We start from the raw sequence: 25,188 nt of genomic DNA, 5'->3' as shown, positions 1-25,188 counted from the left end.
CTTCCCTTGGAGCTCTTTTGCGTTGGTGGGTAGATCTAGCTGTGTTCGAGTGCTCGGTGTTGTGCGTTCGCCTCTCTGTCCCTAAATATATCCAAAAATGACCCCAATCTACCCCCTGTCATCTTTCCTAAGGGAGAGCAAAATGAAGTGACACTGAAAATCTGCGAATCTGGAACAAAACATGTAATACTATCACGAGAGAGAGAGAGAGAACGAGACTCAGAAAACAGAGAGAGGGAGAGGGAGAGGAAGGAAGAGAGAGAAAGAGAGAAAGAGAATTTAAAAAGTATATGCTCTTGATATGGTCATACAAAGGACAATGAAACAAGGGGATCCTTGATTATCACCCATCCAATGAAACGCAGACCTTTTGGTTAAAAAAACATGGCTTACTAGGTATGAGTATGACGGATCCCTATTCCGTACAGGGCTTGCACCAATGCACGCTTTTCCGTAGCAGGAAGCTCTAGTAATAATCAAAATTTTAAATACTAAAATTTGCTTCCAAGTTCAGTTTTTGTCATCCGATGTTGCCTTCAACCCCACCCCTCCCCCCGGCTGTACCTTTTCAAAAAATCAATAATCCCCCTATTCCGGAGCCCTATACTTCGCACAGCGCACACGTTGAATGAACTTTGGTGACCCCATGCGATCACTGGTACTCACATTGTGATGCGAAAGTACATGTTCCTTGACCGGTCACGATGTCGAGCCCGACAAGCGCTTGTATAACTTTTTTTTTTTCCGCAAGTGAAAGCACAGGACAATGATTTATTTTCCTGGCGACACAGCGTTTGTAAAGCACAACCTGTATGTTACACATGTTGCTTTAATCAGACTGCTTTAGCTGGGTGCCAAAGAAAGCGAAAGTAGATCGAGCTTCGGTAACACGCATACACTTACACTTGCCGCCAGAGCGCCCTGTTCATACCTAAAACTATCTTTTGTTTTCGAAAGAGTTAGCACTTGCAACAAAATAAGTTTATATAAGTGCCGAAGATTAGAGGTGTTAGTGTTATAAGAGAGTAACAAACACAAAAAGAAGGAAGAGAAAGATATAAGGATGATAGATGTTGAATAGGAGAGAAGGAGCAGACCACACCAGAGCACCCACCAACCACCCATTAATACTATCTTTACACACACCACACTTACAATCACACACAAAAATACATAAACAGAGAGGGAGAGAGAGAGAGAGAGAGAGAGAGAGAGAGAGAGGGGGGGAGGGGAGAGAGAGAGAGAGAGAGAGAGGGAGACACACACGCACACACACACACACACACATATCATACATATACACGTGTGAATAGCCTCTAAATATATTTAATACTTAGCATGTTACACGCACACAAATTACACAACATACACATTGGATAAAACGATATGAGGAAATCTTTATCGGTTGAGTTTGTCAGAAGTAGACTTGACTACATGTAGTTACATTATAAACAAAAATCTCCACAGCCTCACAATGATATTCTCTCTGTCTCTAAACACACACAAATCACACAACATACACATTGGATAAAACAATATGAAAGCTAAAAGAGCAAATAAAAAATGAATGACCCAGGACATATTAAAACTAGAGAAGGCAGTCAAAATAAAACATGGAAAAGTACATCTTTAGCTATGGTCAACACCCAAAAGCTATAGTATTTGGTCTAATGCTTGCTTTTATGCACCAAAGGGTGTGACATCATAGCATTTTGAAAACCCATTTAATCTTATTTAAATCACATGGGTCTCAACTCAGAATTCTAAAAAAGGAGGAACTTTCCGGGTGATCGCCACAGAAGATCATTTTCGCGAAACACCCATTATTATTATACTGTTGAACCCTAGAATGCTGAAATGAAAACCATCAATTTATCAAAGCAAGGTTATTTCACACCAATTTGAGGGTTTGGAAGACAATTTAAAGTAAGAGTCACGCACCAAATTTACAATCTTGATTACGTACAGAAAATGGTGGCGCCTGGGGTCTTGTACGACTTATTAATATTTTCCCTTCATCATATTCGCCTGTATATATATAAACTACGTATAAAAATGAATCTTGCTTTGAGCCTAGAACCAGAATATCGACTGTCATGATTCATATCATAAAAAGGCCTATATAATAAACGTGAAAGACAAAAATTAATGCTCTAACTCAAAGTACAGTAGAATAGCCCAAGTAGACCTATTCAGTGTGAGAGGTGTAAGAACTGTTGGAGGGCAAGATGCAGTGGTACTGAAAATCTGCGAATCTTGTACAGAAAGCTTAAATATGCTGCCACCAATCCAATGAAACGCGAACACTTAGGCCGTTTTCACACAAGGCCTGCACCCACGCACACTTTACTTAGCAGAGAGCTGTAGTAGTTATCAAAATTCTAAACATTAAACGTATTTGCTTCCAGTTTCAGTTTTTTTTTTGGTCCACTGGTGTTGCGTCCAGCCCTTCCCCTATCCCCGAGTGCGTAGAGGTCTTTAAAAAAAATCAATAATCCCCCCCCCCCTCCCCATTCCAGAGTCCTGTACCTCGCAGCGCTCAGAACACGCGCAGGTTCATTGACCGGCCACAATGGCGAGCCTGACAAGACGCTTGTATAACTTTCTTTTCTTCATGCTGCCCCTATAACTATAAGTGATGACACAGTGACAAATATTGATTTACTTTCATGGCGACACCTCATTTGTAATGCCGAACCTGCATGTTACAATAATTGTTGCGTTATCAGACAATTACTGACAAATTTCTGGGTGGTAACGAAAGCGAAAGTAAAGGCTTACTGGACGCTCTGTTATGAAATTTAGTGGGTATCATGCTGGACTATAGAGCGGTTGACCCTCTTCGAAAAAGCGCGAACTTTAGAATCTACCCTACTTGTGTGAAAAACAATAATAGTGACACTCTTTTTGGCTGAGTCACAGAATTCTACACTTAAGTGTATAATTCTGTGGGCTGAGTGATCTATCTCTTGAACCTTCCGGTTACCGTGTACGTAGACCCTGAGACTACGTGCCTGGTTACCGTGTACGTAGACCCTGAGGCTACGCGCCCGGTTACCGTGTACGTAGACCCTCCGTTTTGTCAATTGCCACCGCGTCACTCGGTGGCAATTGACACTACCCTTATTTTTTAGGCGGGCTCTGGGAAAAAAAACTTTGAACTCTATTTCTCCGAAGTCGAGGCGAATGGTTTCCATTCTCGAGATTTGTTGATAATAAGCGAATGGAGTGGCCTGTGTGTGTGTGTGTGAGTGTGCATGTGTGTGTGTATCGATGTGTGTGTAAGGTGTGAACGAGAAGGGGGGGGGGGGGGGGGGCGTGGAGGGATTTTTTTTAAACACTATTATATATCTTAAAAAGGATTTTAGTTTTTGCTGGGTGACTAAATGCAAAATAGATTACTCTGCCAAGGTCAAGCAGTCTTATTTTCTCGCTGTACTTTTTGAAGGTATTTTCAAATGAAGTGTGCTATAGTCCGGGAACGTTGCCGCAACCACAACTGAAGTGTATCTGAATATTCAGATATTTTGACATGAGGTGCTGAGATTGCATCACAACAGTCAATGTGTGGTAGTCTGTCTTTTGGCACTGGTTGCCATGTGAGATGTGGATGTGAATGGAATGCCCCGACATGCTTTGTTTAATTGATTCAATTTTCCACTGAGAGTGTAAGCGATGTCAATCATGTTTTGTTTGTGAGTGTTTTCTACTGTTTCTTTTACAGTAGATGCAGTGAGGTCTTTATAAACACGACTCATGATGTATTTGTGACAGTGATTGCCAATGAAAGAGTGGCCGTTATATATGCCTGCGGTGTGATGTTGTGTGAGTCAAGTATGCTGTCTAAATGAGAATAGATAGGGCCAGTCCTAGGTCTAAGGGTTTCATACTCTAACTCAGACAACCTGTCTTCTTTCTCTGTCAATTGTTCTTGAAAGTTAATTCTCTCTTCTTCAGATTCAGAAAATACTACGCAACCTTCTAAATGTCTAATCTTTGCATTTAATTCCTCCCCACAACTCCAGTTTTTGTGTAATGACAGCTGAACTCCTTTACAGTCTTCCTCTGATTGCATTTACTGTGCCTTCTGCTTGCCTGACTGACAGTGTTCGGCCACCTCAAGTTCTGCAAAGTTCATGCAGCTTTTCAAAATGCAAATCCTCTGTGTTCTCTGTTTCTCAACTGGGCTAAAATATTTTTTTTAATGGATAAGAGAAATGTTGGGAAAATAACACAATTCTAGATTCTGGAAGAGAAATGAAAGATCATGTCCGAGCGAATCATTGGAAAGGGGGTACCCTTTTAAAAAAAAATCATATAAAATCACATGTTCTTTTTGCACAAATAATGCTTACTCACACAGTTCAAGTATTGCTGTCTGAAGTGAAGCATAGAAATTTCTTGAAAATCGTGGGTTTGGTTTTTGAGATATAATAAACTCCAAAATGGAATATAATTTAAAACACAACGTTAGATGAACAAAACACTTTTACTGCAAAGTGAAATGCTCTAACACCTGTGAGATTTCTGAAGCGAACTTGATAGTCTTGAGATGATCTTTAAAATGAGATGTTAAACAGGCTTCTAGGTTTGTCAGATTGGGAGAAATAATGAGGGAAAGTGATACGAAAATTTCCGGAATTGAGTTACGCTGTCACGGCGGTGGGCATCGCTATCGTTACGGTTGTTAAGCGTAATAAGAGTGAGAGTGGCCGACAGTCACTGATTTATTACCTCCACGTGGGAACGTGGGAGATCAGACCGGGGCTCAGTCACCAAATAAAGCACCACTTTTCGTGGGATTTTAACAGCGTTAAGTATAATATTTCATCGAAATAGGCTACTCATTTAAAAACAAAATTAATTCTCATCTTACTATGATGCCCTTTGTTGTGTAACACCCTTGATCAGAATTTCATTAAAGGAAGAAACCCCATCCAACAAATTCTGATTGAAATCCCTCACACTCCAAGAGATGAAATGAGATAAAGTCTTCTAGTTGCTTCCCTGGCTACCCCTTCCCCTCTCCCTCCCACTTTCCCTCTTCTTTCCCCTTTCCCTGTCACTCCTCTTTTCCCTCCCCACCCCACCACTGTTATTTCTGTTTAAAAATTAAAGGCTGCTATATTCTGTCTAGATATCATTATCATTACTGATTGTCTTCCTTAATTTTTTTTATTTAAAAAATGACACAGTTGAGAGAGACCATCTTCCAATTTGCTCAGAAAGAACTGGCCCCGAAAGCTGAACAGATTGACAAGGAAAATGATTTTAAGGACATGAAGGTGAGCCTTATTTTACTGTCTTTTTTGTTTCGATGTGTCTATCATGTTTGTCCCCCACCCCCTCGTTTGCTCTCTGCCAACTTGACCGTAAAAGTCATCATTATAAGTCACAAAGTAAAATGTTCACTGGAAGCAATCATGTTAAAATTATAAACAAAAGGAGACTATAAAATTAGGCTTGAGGTATGAAGCTCAGAGCATGTTCTCTTCTTGTTCCTCCCTGACCCTGGAAAAAATCTTTTTGTAGGGCACATTTAGAATGCGACATGATGTGGCATCTAAGGATTAGAGACTTGGACTGTTGCTTAAATATTTTTGCTATCTCCTGTAGACATTGATGATTGAATTCCGCAAGCTTATTTGGCCAAGCACAGTCCAGCGATTCAGCTAGAGGATCGATTGGTGAAATCTTCTGTGTACTGTGTGCCTACAAGAAGATGTTTATGAGAGAAAGAGGGAGAGTTGTATCTTTACAGTGATTTTTGACGCAATGCTGACTTTCTTGTCCATGAATTTATACAATATCCTGTTTATGTGCTATATATGCTGGTGTTTGCCTTGTGCCTATAGGAATATGTATGAGTGTGAGAGGGAGAGTGGTGTCTTTAAAGTGATCTTTTGTTTTGAAGTGATGGAGGCTTTCTTGTCCCTGAATTGATACAGATTTAATCCTGTTGTTTCAGCAATTTTGGCTGGACTGTGGCAATATGGGTCTGCTGGGAATCACAGCTCCAAGTAAGAGAATCTCTTTCCTTGTTTAGCGTCAATTCATGTTTTTTTTTCTTTCTAATAGACACCTGTCAATTTTTAAATAAAATATTTATATATAGAATAAAGTATAGAGGAGGGAAAATATTTTTTAGTAAAGATTTCAAGTATTTAATGTGACTTGAGTCAAGATTTCCGGAGAATTAGAGAAAGAGATATTGTTTGAAAGCATTGTTGTCTTTTTGCATAGTTAAAATTTCGACTGCAATCCAGCTTTCCTGACACAGTTGATTATAAACTTGACTAGCATACAGGAGTTTGAGGTCCAAATTGAAGTTTGGTTGGAATTTTGCCTGTCCCTCCTGGAATTTTCCTTTTCAGAGCTGTGATTGTCAGGGATGTTATGTTTTGTCTTCAGAAATTCTTTTCAGTGTATGTAGCATGGTTTGCTTGATGGACCACCACATGACAGTTGTGTATTCTGTTGTTAGTACATGAGTTACAATTCTCTCACTGTTAACAAAATTTCTCTTTGCGAGTCTTGTTTTTCTCTATATATGAGGCATCGTGTTGAAATCAGGCGCTCGTCAAAATAATGAAATCGAAGAAACTGACATTTTTTAAAATGGTTTCGCAATTTTTATGAAATTTTTATTTTTTGGCTCAACATCTTTTATGTCCATTTAAAAACACATTTCTATGTGGATTTTACTGAAAAATGTTGATTAAAGAGCATGCAAATGTAAATCTTTATAGTGTCCAAGGACTCAAGCTATGAAAGCCACCAAACTTTGGTGGCCATTTTTTCAGTAATTTTGCGGCTGATACCAGACAACCCCCGCCTCCTTCAATTTCCTTCCTTTTTTTAATCGGGAGCAAGACAAGTGAACAAACTTTAACTTATACTGATATCTCTGTAGGCCCAAAAATTAATGAGCGCCTGATGATTGATTCCACTGCATCGTGACACATTACTTATTTGTAACAGCCAATAAAATTTGAAATAAAGGTGTAATCAAGCGTTGTTTCATTAATCCCTTGTTCTCTGTATTTCATTTATCTTGTAAATGGACCCTGCTGTAATATTGTAGCCGTCTAAATGGTGTTGTCACAAGAAGAAAAATGTTTATGTTCATAGGTTTCTTTAGATGCAATCTTTCTTACCCTATGTACTACTGTTGTGCATTTAGGGTGGAAAATGTAATTGCTTACTGAATCTTGGTGTGAGTGTGTTATAACTATAAAAAACATAAAGATATATTATTGTGGAAGGTACATAAATTTAGTGGAAAATGCTGACATTTAAAGTGAGTCTTTGTTATCATGAATATGTTTTATATTTATTTAAGGGAGTTAGTTTTAAGGTGGAAGTGGTTTCTGTCATATTTTTTAAAGTCTTTTTTCTATAATAGTGTTCTCTGTTAATTTTTTTCCTTGTGTTGGCCTTCCCAGGCAAGTATGGGGGATCAGAGATGAGCTATTTAGATCATTGCCTTGTGATGGAGGAACTTTCCAGAGCATCTGCCTCTGTGGCTCTCAGTTATGGTGCTCATTCAAACTTGTGTGTCAACCAGATTGTGCGCAATGGAAATGAGGAACAGAAAATGAAGTACCTGCCGAAGGTGAGATTTTATCTTTTGTGCCTGGATTTTGGTGTACAAAAATTACTTAAATTTTATAATTTTTTTGTCCATATCTAGAAGACCCAGAATTCTTCACACTTTGATGGTCTTGCCTGTTCTAGTAATTATCTCAGTTCCCTTTGGGACGTACAATTAAGCAGTTTGTTCGCAGTTTACTGATTTTTGTTCCTTTAATTTAATGTAGTGTTTCTGTCAGTTATCAACTGCTCTATTTCAGGCAGTTGAATGGAGGAAAATGGAGTACATTATTCCTGTGAAGTTTCGGTGAACACTGGAACTGAATTAATTCCTGAATTGAATATGAACTGCCAGTGGAATGCTATGTCATACAGATGTTAAAATATCATTTTGAAAATTTGGCTTTTTATTGAAACTTCAGTTACAGTGGCCAGCAATTGTGTAAACACCCTATCCATATGCCCTGCAGTCACTTTGTACCCCCGGGGTTGTATTCTTCACATTTTAGAATACTTCTAGTGCGAAGATTTCCTTGAGACTTTCAGTATTTCTCAAAAAATCATTTTGACCGACTGCTGTGCAAAGCGTACGGATCGGATTAACGAGTAAAATTCCACTTTGGAAAGTGGTGACACAGAGTTCCCCACATCATATATAGGTACGATAGTAAGACATGACTGACGTACGGATATGGTTAATGAATTTAGGGGAATTTTTTATTTTATGTGAATGAAAATATGCACCAATGTAAAGTAAATATCATTTTGTCTTTCTTGTTCTGTTCTCATTTCATTTTCTCTTTCCTTCCTTGTTTTAATTCTTTCTTTCTTACTTACTTTCTTTCAGACTTCCAGGCTTAAAAGCTTGTTTCCACTCTTGCTTGTAGATTGATTCTTTCTGTTCAGTTTGAACTTAGAGGCTGGTGGTGTCAGCAACACCCTAATTGTTTGTGTTTAAACTATAAACATGCTTCTACAGTCCTTAAAAAGCAATTTCCAGATTAACAGCATAGTGCTACTGTTTTGCTACTCAGTTTTGACACCTTTAAATGTGACAGTAGTGAGTTTTCACTATAGTGTACTTTACACATGCTGACCGCGATGGCCTTGCCATGAAGATAAAGACTGCTATTAAACACCTGTGTTCAGGTACTTAATGAGTCAGTTAATCAGACCATGTAAGTGGGTGGTTAGCAGGTGCTCTGGTGTAGTTTGCTTCTTTTTTCCTATCAAACATCTATTGTCCTCATCTCCCCTCTATTCTGTTTATGTCAGTCTCTTGTAACTCCTCTGATCTTTGGCACTTATTCACCCTAATTGTGTTGCAAATGCTGTAAAACTCTTACCAAAATTAAAGACCATGTTGCTGTCATTATCTTGGGTCCCTAACCTTATTCTCACCAATTTGTTGCAGCTTATATCAGGAGAGCATGTTGGCGCCCTTGCAATGAGTGAGGCCGGTGCTGGGTCAGATGTTGTGTCCATGAAACTCACAGCAGTGAAAAAAGGTAAGATATGATAATGATAATGCAGGTAATTTCCATAGCACCCACTCCTGTAAAATACAGCTCTAGGCCTTAATACTTTCAACTTAGCACAAATTACATGTGCATAAACTTGCATACATACACTCTTCAGATTAACACTGACACGTAAGCAGACATTCATTCTATGACAGCACAGTTGATGATGATATGCACATCACATTTTCATTTAAGAGTACTGTGAATAAGAAAACTAAATATCAAGAATGCATCTCGAATGTATATTTTTCAATGATATATTGATTCAGAGGGATATGAAATATTCTTTTTGCTCTGAATGGAAGAAAAGAGTTTACAGTTTCACTTTTTCGTTACTTCTATGTAGAAATTATATTGTCAGACTTAAATTGTATATTTTGCTGCTTTCTGGAGTCATAAAACAACAACTTGTATAAGAAGCTGCTTCAAAGCTGCATCTATGAGGAAGAAGTTAAGACGGTTTATAAAAAGAAACTTTTGTAAATGATCTCCTTCTCATTATGAAAGTTCTCCACTAGGGGTGAAAAAATTAAGGCTGGTCACTGTCGCTAATCTCTTTGTTTCCTGTCCCACTTCTTCAGTCCCTGTATTCTTTGGGTGTTGTAACAAGAGTGCTACCGCACGGGTGGTGCTATGGACTGAAGTGTCTTTAGACCATTCCCAAAGGGGGTACATCAATATGTTATTATGCACAGATGGGCTGATTCATCAATGTCATGCTTGTAATTGTGCCTGAACAGCAACAGGGAACTGCTGCTTTTTCATTCCTAATCCTTACTATCGTCATTTTTTCCTCTACTTCTTTTGCATTTTTGTTACACTCTTGTGACCCGCTATTTCCGGGGTCCATTGATAGTCGAAGCAGACTTTGTGCTTTTGAAGCTCGAGAGGTGAGCAGAGTATTCCCGATTCCCTGTAAAGACTTCTCTGTTGACATCCATCCCTTGGTTTTCATATGGCCTTAGGCAGTTGGGAGTGCCGTAAAACCTCTACTAAAAATAAAGCAAGAGTGCTCCTGATGTATGAACCTGAGATGGTTGGTGGTTGGCGGATGTTCTGGTGTGGTCTGCTCCTTTACTATCAAACATCTATCGCTCCTTTTTTTTGGTGTATGTTACTCCCCTTTAAGGCCTCTATTCTTCCCCACTTATATGACTTTATTGTATTACAAGTGCCGTAAAGCACTGTCTAAAACTGAAACTGAACCTGAGATGGTCTCTATTTTTTTTTTAGTTATCTCTAATGGACTGCATTTGCTTTCTTGTATCCTTAAGGTGATGAGTATGTATTGAACGGCTCAAAGTTTTGGATCACAAATGGCCCAGATGCTGACACCTTGGTTGTGTACGCCAAAACAGACCCGCAGAACCCCAAGCCTCAGCATGGAATCACAGCTTTCATCATACAAAAGGTGGACTGTCTCTGTTTCATTAATTTTTATTTTTATTTTTGAGTCCTCTATAAAGGTTGTATGTGCTTTGGCTTGAGTCCACAAATTTTTTTCATATTTTGTCGTTTTATAATTTGTCTTTATGTAGAAGGATGTAGATGGAAAATATGTTTGTGCTTGAGAATATGAGTACATGTAGTTGTAGGAATATAGATATGCATGTTTCTACATGTGTATAGGAGTACAGTGAATTGGGAGCAGAAAGCATAAGAATCTGGTGGTTGGGGGGGGGGGGGTAGTAAAATGAAAAGTAAATTACTTAAATAGTTTTCAATTAAGATTTCTTTTGCGGTATATTAGCTTAGGAAAGTCAAGACAGCATAATTAAACTTTTGTTAGCAAACTTTTTTACCAAGATTAGTATATCGCTCCTTTTACCTCACCCATGGCATTATTTGGAAAGGTATTATTTGCCATTTATTCAATGAATTTGCCTTCATTCTTAACTCTTTATTTCCGGCAAGCCGCTCCCAGTGGCTCGGGGTTGGAACCACTCTACCTGTGAGCCACTGGCAGCGGCTTGGGCACATTTCTTTACAAGGACTTTGACATCAAATTACTGGTCTCTTTTATGGGGATAGATGAAGATCTATAAAAATAGGTTGATTTGTTTTGATTTAATGACCAATTCAGTGACGTTTTTGTCATTTTTAGGTTTATTACCAAAAAAGGGCCCCTGGGTTTACCCCCCCCCCCCTCCCCCCTGCGGAGATAAGAGTTAAAGGTTGTGTATATTGTGAGATACATTTTTTCTTCCTGAAAAGTACTTCTATGTGACTTTGGGCCGGCCCTGCTCCATGATGAATATACTTGCGGTTCCTTAATATTTTCTCACTGTAATCTAAAGAACAATGTCTTTGAACAGAGCATCTCCTTATGATCATCATCATAATCATCGTCAAATTCATTGCTGACTGACTTTAGGAGTCATGGTCCTCGATTTTTCTCTACCCTTGGTCCAACACTGTAGAGTTTCTGATGGTTTAGTTTTATGGATTTTTCTCCCTCCGTGGATGGTTGGAATTTGCTTCTGGTAGATCTTATATTTGTCTGTCGTACTGTTCTCCCTCTCTAGTAACCGTTGTTTGTGTGTTCATTTTCAAATCAAAGAATTGTAGTCTTTTTGTAGTGCTCAACTTTTTTTCACAATAATATATTAATTTTTATGTACATATATATACATGTAATTAGAAGTTTTTTAAATATTCTTTTATTTTTCTCAATAGGGAATGAAAGGGTTTTCTGCAAGTCCTAAGCTGGATAAGCTTGGAATGCGAGGTTCGAACACGAGTGAGCTGGTTTTTGAAGACTGTGTTGTGCCTGGTGAGTCAATCAGTTTCTTTTGGGCAGAAATATGGACTGGTTGCTATGGTGTGGTCGGGGACATATATTTTTTTGTTCATTCTTCTTGGAATATTTCCTTTCAGACTAGTGTCCCGGCAGGGAGCAAGTGTTGTTCCTTGCACGTGACCTGAGTTAATGAGGCTTTAATCTTCAACACAACAGTGAAGCTTCAGAGCTGGAATAATGTACTGATAGGAGGAGGACTGTTTCAATAAAATCTTCCTTCTTTTCTTTTTGCCTTTAGTTTCTTTCTTTCTTTTTTTTCCCCATTTTACTTTTGTTTACTTTTTTATTTGTGAGGGGGTGGGAGGGGGGGGGGCAAGACACTGTGGATGTGTAGTGCCTTCTGTGTTGCGAAAGTTGTATTATAGAGGCAACGGTATTACAGATTAAAATAGGCAATTAATGTGTATCAACGATCCTTCAGTTTTCAGTCATGAGGATTGTGAAAACTTTCTCCCATGATAATGTGTGATCAGTGTCAATTCTTTACTACAGCATTGTTCTTATGATGTATATCTGATAAGTGGTGTGAAAAATTGTTTGTGTTATGGAGTACCAAGTTAATTTTCCCTTGAGTTCTGATAATGCCACAACTGAGATTTGCTAGCTGATTTAAATTGTAATTTTTAATAACTGTTTACTGTGGTGTTAATTGTAAAGGGGGAATTGTAACTGAAATGAGAGCGGACTTATTTTTTTGATTGTCTTTTCTTCGGTAACTTTGTGGCCTTTGCTCCTCATTCCTAGCCTCAAATGTTTTGGGAGGAGTGGGCCAGGGTGTCTTTGTTCTTATGTCAGGGCTGGACATTGAACGTGGGGTGGTCGCTGCTATGCCCGTTGGCTAAGGAAATGATGCTAAATTGTAGGATGTCCCTCCCTACCCTCACATTTTCTCCTGTGTTGATTGTGCCTAGTTAATTTTCCTTTGAGTTCTGATAATGCCACAACTGAGATTTGCTAGCTGATCTTAGTCGTAATTTTTAACAACTGTTTTCTGAGGTGTTAATTGTAAATGGCGAATTGTAACTCAAATGAGAGAGGACTGCCTTCAGAGAGTCCCTAAGCTCATAGACTTCTACTTCGTACAACTTGCATCAGAGCATGTTTAAAGCAGCAAAATTGTTACAGTGCTCAGGCGGGTTGTAAAAGAAAGGTCATCCTGTTACAAGCAAGTTTTTGATCACGAAATGTTTGTTTTGCCACACCTGTTCAGTCTTGTTGCCATCTTGTGTTTTCCTAAATTCAGTGAAAATACCTGCTCTACCTCAACCCCAGGCCTGTACTCATATAGTCCTATTTACTGATAATAAATAGTAAATCACTTTTGGATAGTGCAAATTCCCTATCAAAAGCTAGCTCCATGTGCTTTTCAATCTATATTAGAATCCCAGCAGATCTGACAGTGTAAACTGCCATTTTAAAGGCACTGAAATGCTAGCATACTGACAAGATCTTTTGCTTTCTATGGTCGAAAACCCATTGACAACTGAATGAAGTGAGGAAAATAAATGTCAAGTGCCTTTCTCAAGGGCACCTTGGGCCAAGCTGAGCCTGAAATCCTTGAACCTGCGACTCACAACTATTGGGTCTGGTATAAATATATATTGCATCCCAAGCAAGGCAATGAAGGGGTTGAGGTCACAGACATTTTATATCTATAGCAAGTGAGGTATGTTCTTAGCGACTTGATTTTCAGTTTAAAGGAAAGGCTTTGGGTTTAGTCTTATCTTCAAGCAAAAATGTTTTCAATCTCTCATATAATATATTTTCCATAGTAAAAGGCAATTTTAACTCTTTGTTTCATTTGGGTTTTAAAAAATCTACATCCCCTCTTTATAACATGTGTTTTTGATTCTCGTTGTGTGTAGCGAGCAATGTGTTAAGAGGAGAAGGCCAAGGTGTCTATATTCTCATGTCGGGGTTGGACATTGAGAGAGGTTTAGGTGCTGCTGCACCTGTTGGGTGAGGACAAAAGAATGTTTTGTCAGCTTCAGTTGTCAATCCTGGATGACATCTTTTCCTCACTCTTAAAATGTTAAAATGTACCAGACTCATTTCCTATATTTGGGAACATTTCAGACTTTGTTCAGTTTCAGTCGAGAATCGTAAGCATTTCCCTTTTTTGCTGACAGCATTTGAACCTTTTATTTATGATGAAATTAAAATGACTCACAAAACTGTTCAGTTTTCTTCAGAGGATTCCAATATGACAGTGTCTGTTCATTCAAGGATCTATGAAAACATTTGTTTGTGAATCTGAGATGACATCCTTCCACATTTAAGAACAAATAGAAGAGCTTGTTTCTGTTAGTAGCCCCTAGATTTATATTCGATTTTATGTTTTCCATACTTTGTAAAAAGAGTAAAACAGTGCAGTTCAATTGTGAATCTCATGTAAGAAAACGTATGTTTGTGGGGAAAGGGGAGAGGGGGGATTGTTACTGGGGAAAAAAAACCTTTGGTTAGTATCTTAAAACTTATTTTGCTAATAACAACTTGAATGTCATAATGTATAAATAAGTTTGAAATGTTTACCTGTGTAAAGTTGCTTAATTGTCTCTGGACGGCCATCTTTTTTATCAACATTTTTGGGGGGTTTAAATAGATTAGGAATACAGTTCTTTACTGTCATTCCTTTTATTTGCAATCCCCTAGTAACCCTGGTACTTTTTGGATGTTTCAAAAGCAATTAAAGTAGGAATTAATCGATCTTTTGTATAATGGACTGAAATTTGGCATGTCCCCATATCTCACATAATTTTTTCCTGTTGCTGTTCTTTATTTTGTAGCAACCAATGTTCTGGGTGGGGAGTGCAAAGGTGTATATGTCCTAATGTCAGGACTGGATTTTGAAAGAGTTGTGTTAAGCAGTGGTCCGATAGGGTAAGGCAGTATCTATTGACTTAATCATGTTTTCTTGGCCTGCAAAGCTTGAAAAGATATCACACTGAAATGCCAGCCCATTGTCCCCTGCTTCCAAAGCTTTGGTTATGCCATCATCCACAAGCAGGTTTTTTTTTTATTGATATGGTGTGCCATCTATGTCTATAAAGGCACTGTTGTGGTTCCCAAAAATGTGATTTGTAGATTTGGAAAATTTTGTGGATGGAGTTCTTTGTTACTTGCACAATGTACAAAGGAGGAATAAAGGAACAGCAGGACTTCATTGAGGGGCGTTCTCTTGATTTACACGGGAGGATAGCATCTTAAAAATGAATAGGACTCATCTGTATATCCTTCCCTTAAATCAAAATCAACCCAAATCTGACAAATATTTTGTCAGTATTTTTTTGAAAGTATCCTGTTAAACAAAAGGTTCTTAATTTTTGTTAATGTTATTGTCTCTGATTAGCCTAAGAAAATAAAATAAAAAGATGTAAGGATTTAATGGTTGACATTATAAATAAGGTGATCTAAACCTTCATTGAGGTATGGTTTTATAGACATTTATTTAGTCAAAAGAGCTTTGTTCATCAGAGACAAAGAGATATATTAACTTAATTAAGTAATGAACAAAAGAGAGAAATTTGATGTGATTGAAATGGTGAAATAAGTTTGGTGTAAACATCTGAAGTCTGAAATCTGTCTTTTAAAAAACCCCTTATAAATTGAAAATTTCCGTGAGGCATTAAAGACCAAAGATGTCATCAAGGATTTTGTTCTTAAACAGAGAACCACGTTTGCAGTGCAATATGGAATAGCAAAATATTATATTAGTCGAAGCAAAACAAATCCGTTTAGCATGGTTCCTTTTACCACATCATATGTATTAGATTGTGAATCTCACCTGAAGCTGATAAAATGTCTCCTTTATGAAATTTTAAAGTCTTTATGGATCCTCTGGCATCAACAAGTCATGTCTGAGAAAGGCCAGTGACTTCCATTCTCTCTAAGGAGTACAGTTTTTGCTGCCAGTTTTGAAAGCAGTTTGCCATCATGGTTCTCTGTACAAGTATATAACCCCTTTTCTCTCTTTCCAACCTGTGTGAATACTCTTAGCTGAGCAAAATCTGTGTTTTGTTTTTAATTAGTTAAAGGCATATGTTTTTTGTTGTCACTTTTCGCCTGGTTTGCATAATTGACTAATGTCTTATTATACTTATGTTACACTTGGCAACCACCAGCTTCCCACGTCATGGGGGATATAGGTAGAGGAGTCTATGTCCTAATGAGTGGATTGGATATAGAGCGATGTGTTCTGGCTGCAGGCCCTCTTGGGTATGTAACAAGAAGCTGGGTTTCCAAGAGAAATGGATTTGATGGAGTGGCCTTCTTTGTATTTTTTCTTTTTTTTTAGTTTTGTAGCTTCTGCAGGCTATGGGTAGTGATGTGTGCTGAAAGATTCTATGATCTTAGACTGTCTAACTGAACATTTTGGTGTGGTTTGATTAAAAATTGTTTCGTTTAACTACAGCATGGAAATAAGTATATCCAAATTATCGTTACCAAGCAGTTTGATACTGATAAGCAGCCATTATGCATGCTTTGTATTTATCATTCACTTTGTTTTTACCTATACTGCAAAATTAGTTGATTTGAACCTTCTCTTTCCTTCGCACACGATTTTGAACAAATTTTCCTCTGTTAGGATCAATTGGAGGTTCCAAAGTTTGTTTTTTGCTTTAAAAAAACAAACTATGTCGAAGAGGGCATCTCTAGATTATAGAATCTTTAGAGTTTCATAAGTTAATGCATGTTGTAGCGCTAACTGTGTTTACATACGTACTTCAAACTGCATGGTGTGGATTGACAAAGCCTTAATTCTTCTATTTTTCTTTGGTGCACATAATTTGTTTTTGAGCTCTCTTATGGTATTCAGTTCTCTTCTACTCTACATGCTTCAGTGGTGCCATAACATTGATCTTTAATTCATTTCCTTAAAAAATTATCTTCTATTTTAACTTGAGAGTTTATAATGTCCTCATCATATGTGTCACGGCGCGGGGGAATCAGGCGCTCGTCAATTTTTAGGCATATGGAGTTTTTGGTATCATCTTAGAGCCTGTTCATTTGCCTTGCTTTGATGAAAAAAATACTCTTCTATCTTGAAAAGAAGTCGGAACATTTGCGGATGAAGAAGGTTGGGGTCGCCTGGTTTCAAAAATAAAATTTGCAAGAAAATGGCCGCCAAAGTTTGGTGACTTCCATGGCTTGTGAGTCCTTGGAAACGGCAAATGTACTTTTCTTGTGCCTTAAAGCAACGTTTTTCCATAAAATCCACACTCAAAAGTGTTATTGAATGGACATACAAGGTGTTGAGACAAAAAACAAAAACTCAGAAAAAATTTACAAACTGGTAGAAAAATGCCCGTTTCTCCATTTTCGTCTTTTTGACGAGCGCCTGATTTCACCATGCTGCCTCACATATATCTTCCACTGATGAGAGACACCTGATCAGTTTCATCCTCTATTTACACTGCTATTTGAATTTTTTATATTCACTGCTGGCAAAGTTTCATTTTTATTTCTACTTTTTATCTAAATGAAATAAGACGTTGAAAGGATATGGTATCATAGCAAATATATGTGTAGAAAAGTAAGGACGTGAGGCACAGACACACACACACACACACGCACACACACACACACACACACACACACACATACACTCACTCGCACACACATACTCACAAATACTCCCCCACCCCTCCTTCTCCACACGCACACGCACACACACAAGTGCTCACGGTTTCACACACACAAGTGCAACATTATTTGAATTGCACATTCATCTCTCACTGCCGTCATTTTGAAAAAAAATACAGTTTATACAGTTTTTACAATTTTACAGAAGAGCCGAAAAATTGAATGTTGTTACCAACAAAACATTTGCTTTAAAGATAGTAAGGAAGTTATTATCAAAATTGTATTCTCTGATATATTGACTTCAGATGTTTGCGAAGAGTTTGTTTTCTTGGCAACAATATTCAGTTTTTTGGCTGTCCCGTAAAATTGTAGAAATTGCATATATTGGATATTTAAAAAATGACAGCAGCACAGGGTGAACCATCTTCTCTAGAATGTTACTCTGTATCTAGAACCTTGTAGATGTCACTTCTTACATTTCAGCAAGCAGTGTATCTTACAAACTTTTTTTTATATGGCTAAAGTTTAAGGTCTTAACAATACCCAGGACTGATGATACCTGTTTCAGATGCTAACAACTGGTGTCCCTTTTGCTATATAGTATATGTCATGTGTGTATGGATGGTTGCGCTAATTTTTGAATCAGTATTTTACTTGTATTATTTTTCCATATATGCTTGAAGTTCTTTATTTCTAAAAAATGACTAATGGTCTTCTTGCTGATGTTTAAAATATTTTTGAGAGTCAAGAACTGATTGTAATTTTTCCTGCCTTGGGAAAAATGAGAATGAAGAAAGATGGATTAAAAAAAAATTTTTTTTGCTCTTAGGTTTTATACGACACAGATTTTGTCAGCTTTTTGCTCTCCATTTCTTTTTATGTGTTGCCATCTTTGCTTTTAAAGTGCACGCTTGTATATATGCAATGGTCCTTTCTTTCACCACTTCAAGCCCTTGCTGGCATAGACCTATGTGTGTCATCATTGTGAAATTGGGCACTACATTCTTTCGCCTTATGGGCAGTTTTTTATTTATTTATTTATTTTTTGGCTCAACATCTTTTATGTCTACTTAACACCATAATTCTTTGTGGGTTTTACTGAAAAATGTAGATCAAATGCACTAAAATATACATTTACACTTTTCAAGGACACTAGCTTTTGAAGTGACCAGACTTTGGTGGCCATTTGTTTACTAATGTTACTTCAGACACCTGGCGAACCCCATCTCCTTCAATCGCAAATATCTCAACTTCTTATGGAGTATTTGGAGATGGGGGGGGTCATCAAAAGACGGGCAAATAAAGAGGCTTTTAAGATTATATCAATAACGCCAAATGCGCAATACTTGACGGGTGCCTGATTCCTCTGTGTTGTGACACATATTACTGTAGCATCTGTACTTGTTTTTGGACTACTCCTTTGTTTCTAGTTGACACATGTGAATATAACCCTGTCACACTTGTACTCTACTTTTTGTTGTATTCAAAACATGGAAATGAAAATTTTCCTGCCCTTTGACTGATGATAATCATAAAAATGAGAGTCACAAGATTTTTTAAGAGTACCTATTTTTGAAAGACGTGGTACTTATTATAAAAATGTTTGTGCACAAGTGATTTTAATGTTAACACACATTATATCTATAAGACTATGCTATCCTCTAAACTATGAGTTCATTTTTGCATCCCATTGTTTTAAAGATTTGAAGGTTCCAGATTTTGTCAACCATAAGCATAATGTTGTGTCTGTTGTTTTGTCACAATTAAAAAAAATTCAGTCCTATAATTTTCTTTTCAAATTTATACTAGAGAGCCCTTTTGAGAAGTAGGCGGTAGACATACTTTTTAGTGTATATAGTGAGGGTATATTGAAAGAGTTTAATTGTTAGACCTGAAAACTGAAGTAAGCATCTATTTCTAAGGAAATTTCACTAAATTAAAAATCATGAGTGGACTATGTAGTAGAAGGGAGGTTTTACTCTTTATAATTTTTTAGATGATTTTCATGCAAGTAGGCTCCTTTGTTCAGCTTAGTATGAAATCTCTGCTTTCAGAAGTGCCTGACTTATTTTGACATAGATATGTATGTACTATGCTCTGGCACTTGTAACAAATTTTGTAAACTTAATTAGTATTTACCCTTGCAATCGACAGAATTATGCAAGCTTGCTGTGATGTTACGTACGAGTATGCACACTTGAGAGAGTGCTTTGGAGAGAAGATTGGACATTTTCAGGTTTGTATTTGAGCAATAAGTAGAATATGGTGGTCTCTTTTGGTTTGTGTGCAATTGGTTCCCTCTCCAACACCCCCCCCCCCCCCCCTTCTTCCTTGTCTTTTTTTGGGGTCATAATGTGAAAGTTTTGTGATGTTCACGATATATTGTTTACATTGTGAAAAAAAGCACTGAAATGAATTACCTTCTTTTTATCTAGGGTTTGAAATTGATGCTTTATTATCTGCAAAGGGATTTAAATATGTCTGATATGTTTATACGATGAAAGGGGCACAGAAGTTAGTAAAATATCTTTTGTTTCTCTGCTCTCCAGATGATCCAGAGTAAGATGGCTGACATGTATGTAGCACTGAACGCCACAAGATCCTATGTGTACAATGTGGCCAGAGCTTTGGACAGGGGAGAGAGGCATCCGAATGTAAGTTCAGGGGAACCCGGTTATAATAATGAGTTTGTTTTAACGCTCTTGCCTGGATTGACATTCTTGTCTGTGAAATTTCTGGTTACCTTCAGGCTGAATGCTGCTTATGTGCAGCACAAATCTACTCTTTACTTGATAATAACTCACTCCAATTTTATCTCCATGTGTGTTGCGTTCGGTTCAAGAAGTAAACATGCTTCTTGTGAGATATTTATTACAAGCTTTGATTTTATAGTTGTTTGTCATTTATAAAACTTTCTTTACTCCAGGGGAAAAGAGTCTGGAAATACTTGGCCCTCAAAAATGTTTTTCTGATGTGCTCAGAAAAGAAGTTAAAAACAAGCATTTTACTTTACAACTTTTCAAAGGAGGAGAGTCTGGGGAAGACCTGGAGAAGGCTTTATGGTATTCTGACAGTGGTCACGAATTTTTGTACAGCAATGGCAGAGTAAGCTCAAGGGATGATTAGAATGACTCATGAGGGATTAAGTTTTGCTGGAGATCTAGACCAAAAAATGCGAGAGGGAAAATAAATATTTTTTTGTAATTACCCTAAAACTTAACGTTTTTGCTTAAAAAGGGCTGGACCATTTTTACTGAAGAGATATTTTGTTTGTACTCTAATGTATGGGAAATTTATTTTTTGCTGTTGATATGGCACAAGAAACTGAATTGGAATTGAAGATAAGTCAGTAATAAAGATGTTTACTTTGCTTTTTTGTGGATTCTACGAAGTGTGCTCAATTTCAAATGTTTTTCTTTATTGCAGGACTGTGCGGGAGTGATTCTGTATGCTGCAGAAGCTGCTACAAAAATGGCTTTGGATTCAATTCAAATTTTAGGTAAGGAAATTGCTGTTTCTGGGGTTGGTACCTCTACTTCAAGTGTTGTCTCGCTCTGTTACCTGCATCTTTGGTGTAGTGGCTAAGTGCTTTGCTATCACTATCACACACAGGAGATCTGAGTTTGATTCCCAATAGCGAATAATTTATATTGAGTATCTCGGTCTTTCTGCTGTAATGTTGTATCCCTCTCTGCCTGGGTTGGTCCTTACAGGCCAGGTCAAAGCCTGTGTCCTAAATACTTGAGATAGTGTCAATGGGGGCATAAATACACTGTACATTTTTTTAAAGATTTAATTTCTCTCCCCTTTAGCATTGTGATATGATGTCCTTCTGCTGGCAAAAATCCACATGTCCCCAACTACACTTGAGACCATGGGCTTTTGCCACTGCTGGCCCGAGCTCCTCTCGCTTAAAAGCAGTCATGCTAGTGATCAAGGAATTATACTAATGTAGTCTCCTATTGCTCCTTTTATGAAACCAGCCTGGTCACTGTAGGAGCATTTAAAGTGGAGTCCTCTAAAATCAAACTCGCATAAATCACGAACGACGCTAAACCAAAAGAAAATAAAGTCCTGATATTATTTCCCCTCTATTTCAGTAACCTCTCTACACTGAAAACTTGACAAATTTCAGTTTACACAGACTTTGCTGTATATCCCCCCCCCCCTTCCACCCATTCTTTCTGCTTTGTCTGCAAAAATCACTAGCCACATTTATTTATTTATTAGATTGTGGCATCCCTGGCACTGTTTTATGCTCGTAAGTCTGCAGAAATGTTGGAAATCAGCAGATATGGAGGGAGGGTGATAGTGTTGCATTCCCACATTGCCATGCCAACCACCCCTCTTCTTCTCATCTTTCCTCACTAGGTACTTTCTTGGACATTACAACATTACAGGTTTTTCGTGCTTTGAAACAGGGCGTCAAGAAAATTTTAATTCTCTCCCAGTTTGAATAGTGTTGTGGAATAAATTGAAGCTTTTTTTGCATTGTTTTTCAATTACTTCTCTTTTCACACACAGGAGGTAATGGTTATATCAACGACTATCCAACTGGGCGTCTTCTGAGAGATGCGAAACTGTATGAGATTGGGGCTGGAACCAGTGAGGTCCGTCGTCTTATCATTGCCAGGGCAATCAACGCTCACTATCGATAAAATTTGGATGGCTGCATCCGTCGTAGGGTGATTTTTATTGTTTTAAAGAAGGACAGGAACAAATGTGTTTCAGAGTACTTCTTTGTGGTCACTCCATGAGATTACACACTGTCATTTAGCTTTGAAAATACAGGTTTGCATATACTGGATGATTATGACAGGTAACTTTAATGTGTATGCTTTTGGGGTGGAGGAGAGACCCAGAGTGTGTGTTTTACTATATTCTGAGTGTTTCGGTTTCGAGGGATGCATAAAGCTTTTATTCATAATGATTGTATAGGCATTGATGATGATTGTATAGTATCTTTGTACAGTATATTTTCATTGTATCAGAATTAATTCACTTTGTCGAAAAAACCTTCTTTGGTCCTTTAATTTGGAAACCATTAGTTTCTTGGTGATAAATGTAAATTTTTAATGCTCCACATCAGCAGTGAACTGTTTATTTTCCCCCCAAGTCCTTAGAATAAATGAGTACGGATTTTTATAAAGATCATGTTTTATGAGCTGTTGTAGGTGACTTTTCTTATGGTTGTTTGATGTGAAGACAGGTAGTCTTTGACTGCTGAATTTTTGTTTGTTTTCCGTGTGCTTTTTAGAGGAAGTGCTCAATTGCAAAGAAGTGTTTTTTCTAACTGACTATTTACATTGATGATCAATCAAGTGTATGTTCCAATACCAGATAGATTCCTTCTCAATGTCTCTTTTCACATACACCTGATAGGCTTTTATTTTTGGCCCAGGCATGTTTTTATTTTTCTTTGTAAGGGGGATACTGTAAATATCCTCTCAGAATGGAAACACTGTATATATACAATATTACAAGAAAACAGATTCAAATTGAATAACAGAACAGAAGGGAAATCAAAGTTTGCCTACACTTTTTATAGGATTTAAATTTAAAAATGTGAACTTGACATGATGTTCAGTGAAATGGAAGGAAGATGAACGCCCCCTACGTCGTGTACATAAAGAGCTCTAATGATAAAATTACCGAGTGATAGTGTTGTGAATTGTGATACGGGTATCGGTAGTTATTGCATGGTGCTCTTACCATATTTACCTCTTGGCATTTCTTTTTCTCATATGTTTGTCAGTTTTTCCCTACAGGCTAGGAAGTGAGATCGTCAATGATATTATTATTAATGGTCTTCATGATATTTGAACAAGTGTGCGTTGTTTATGACTGAAAATGCTACCCTGAAATACTACTGATACAATTTTGCCGTAGGTTTGCTTGCGATATTTGCTGATGACTTGGTATATATCTGACTTAATAATCCTTTTCACAGTGAGGGTATCTCAGACAAGTGTGAGGTGTGAACTGAATGTAAAGTCAACTGGTAGCTGCTAGCTTCATTTATTTGTTGTTGTTTTTTAGCCCCAAAAACTGCTAACCATTGTGAGTAATGTGAGTTCCTGATGGATGGCATTCTCAAATTCCCAGTTTGCACTCCAAGAAGGAACGTCTAAAATTATCAATATAATATTAATAAATAAGACCAAAAAATGTGTTGATGCCGGAAGTGAAGATGCAAGCAAGCAAGAGTGATTTTAAAAATGTATCCTAATATATGCACCACAAAAACCCACTCTTTTATTGAGCGCTATATTTCATATGATGATGAGATAGATATTTATCTAAAATTAAAGTTGAATTATTTTTTTAAAATCTACCAGTACAGTCAAACTGGAATTACGTCTGTGTATGGGCTAAGAGAAATAAAAATGAAATGTTTGTTTCTGTCTCTCCGTGATTTAAAAATGAAACAGCTACAGTGGGGCACAGTGAACTTGGAACTTTAAGTTATGAACTGATTGTTCAATGTATATTTGTATATTGCCATTCCCTGACTGAACTGGTATTTTTTCTTTGTATTGGCAACATTATTGTTTTTTTTAAAAACCTGTATGGATTTGTTGAACATCTTGTCTGGAAAAACCTGATTAAAGTCTTTCCTCTTGATTGTCTCAATTTCAAATCACCCTGTGCACACCATGGAAAGCAACACACCCATCTTCTTAAAGGGTATCAGGTGACAGGTTACTTCATCGTGGAGATAACCTTTTGAAAAGCCAGTATTGGATGTCAACATGATGGAAAGCAAGTGTGCTTTGCAAAATATGAGAACAATCGAGCAGGCATTGTTCCTGCAAGTGCAGGCATGTGTCATGTCTCTTCCTTTCGTTTGTCCCTTCCTGGTGTTAGTTAAAGGCAGAAGAAATCACAAAGGAACTTAGCCTTAATTTCACATGTAACAAATGGTAGATTTCCTTCAACTACTCTCGAATTTTGTATTTCATCGTTTGCAGGAAATAAGGATGTGTGGAATACTACATTAGTCAATCCCAACATGTTCGATTTTTTCGTGCTCGAGTGTTGTTGATGCAGAAATGGTTTCGGTTTTTGTTCATGTTCATGCGAACTTGCTGCCTCATGGCCATCTTGACAAATAATTAAAGAGATAACTACATGTTAGTTACAGCTGGCTCAATGACTCGATGCCCATCCTTGTGGAATCTGCTGGCCATATGTGGTTGATACAGATTTAGTACATTTACAAAGTTTTTCAGCACTAAAGGAATTTGGCTCAGTTTTCTCTCCTAGAAGAATACTCCAGAACAAAGGAAAGACAACTTTTTCAAATCTCTGCTAATGACTAATGTAAAAAAGATTTGTTGGGGTTTTGTTTTGTTTATGGCATCCATTAAAGTAAGTCTTGGCAAAAGTTTGCACGAAGTACTTATTAAAAATATTTTGTTGTCTCTAGCAAAACTATTGTCACATTATTGTGTTAAAAATCAGTGGCCATATTGCAGTGTTTTCCAGTTGTTTTCCTATGATTTTGGAATGTCATGGAATAATAAAGTTTAGACACCAGAAGGAATCAATGTTTTCATTTTCATCTTACTAAGTAAATTCAAAGAGAGGTTCACCACCATGTGTTGCTTTAGCCCCCTTCTAGTGGTGAAAAATCTGCAGGATGAGGGGGGGGGGGAGAGAGAAGGAGATGGGGGGGGGGGGGACTAA

The 25,188-nt window shown here is 37.5% G+C and overlaps 1 protein-coding gene across 2 annotated transcripts in view; it reads left to right on the top strand.

Annotated features, from left to right (window-relative positions):
- Positions 1 to 25,045, top strand: part of LOC101863797 (isovaleryl-CoA dehydrogenase, mitochondrial) — a 27,145-nt gene extending 2,100 nt beyond the window's left edge. The window contains exons 2-12 of one of the 2 annotated variants that reach the window (XM_005092507.2): positions 5,196 to 5,285; positions 5,969 to 6,020; positions 7,446 to 7,615; positions 9,008 to 9,101; positions 10,391 to 10,527; positions 11,793 to 11,889; positions 16,038 to 16,131; positions 19,654 to 19,735; positions 20,049 to 20,153; positions 20,926 to 20,998; positions 22,024 to 25,045. In XM_005092507.2, the coding sequence (XP_005092564.1) occupies positions 5,196 to 5,285; positions 5,969 to 6,020; positions 7,446 to 7,615; positions 9,008 to 9,101; positions 10,391 to 10,527; positions 11,793 to 11,889; positions 16,038 to 16,131; positions 19,654 to 19,735; positions 20,049 to 20,153; positions 20,926 to 20,998; positions 22,024 to 22,157 (1,128 nt within the window). In that variant the 3' untranslated portion in view covers positions 22,158 to 25,045. Of the gene's footprint in view, positions 1 to 5,195; positions 5,286 to 5,968; positions 6,021 to 7,445; positions 7,616 to 9,007; positions 9,102 to 10,390; positions 10,528 to 11,792; positions 11,890 to 14,702; positions 14,797 to 16,037; positions 16,132 to 19,653; positions 19,736 to 20,048; positions 20,154 to 20,925; positions 20,999 to 22,023 lie in introns of both variants that reach the window. The other variant, XM_005092508.2, reaches the window with a different exon arrangement.
- The last annotated feature ends 143 nt before the right edge of the window (positions 25,046 to 25,188 follow it).

The sequence above is a fragment of the Aplysia californica genome, unplaced genomic scaffold (genome assembly GCF_000002075.1).
Source record: "Aplysia californica isolate F4 #8 unplaced genomic scaffold, AplCal3.0 scaffold00047, whole genome shotgun sequence".
NCBI classification, from domain to species: domain Eukaryota; kingdom Metazoa; phylum Mollusca; class Gastropoda; order Aplysiida; family Aplysiidae; genus Aplysia; species Aplysia californica.
This window is presented reverse-complemented; position numbering and strand designations above follow the sequence as displayed.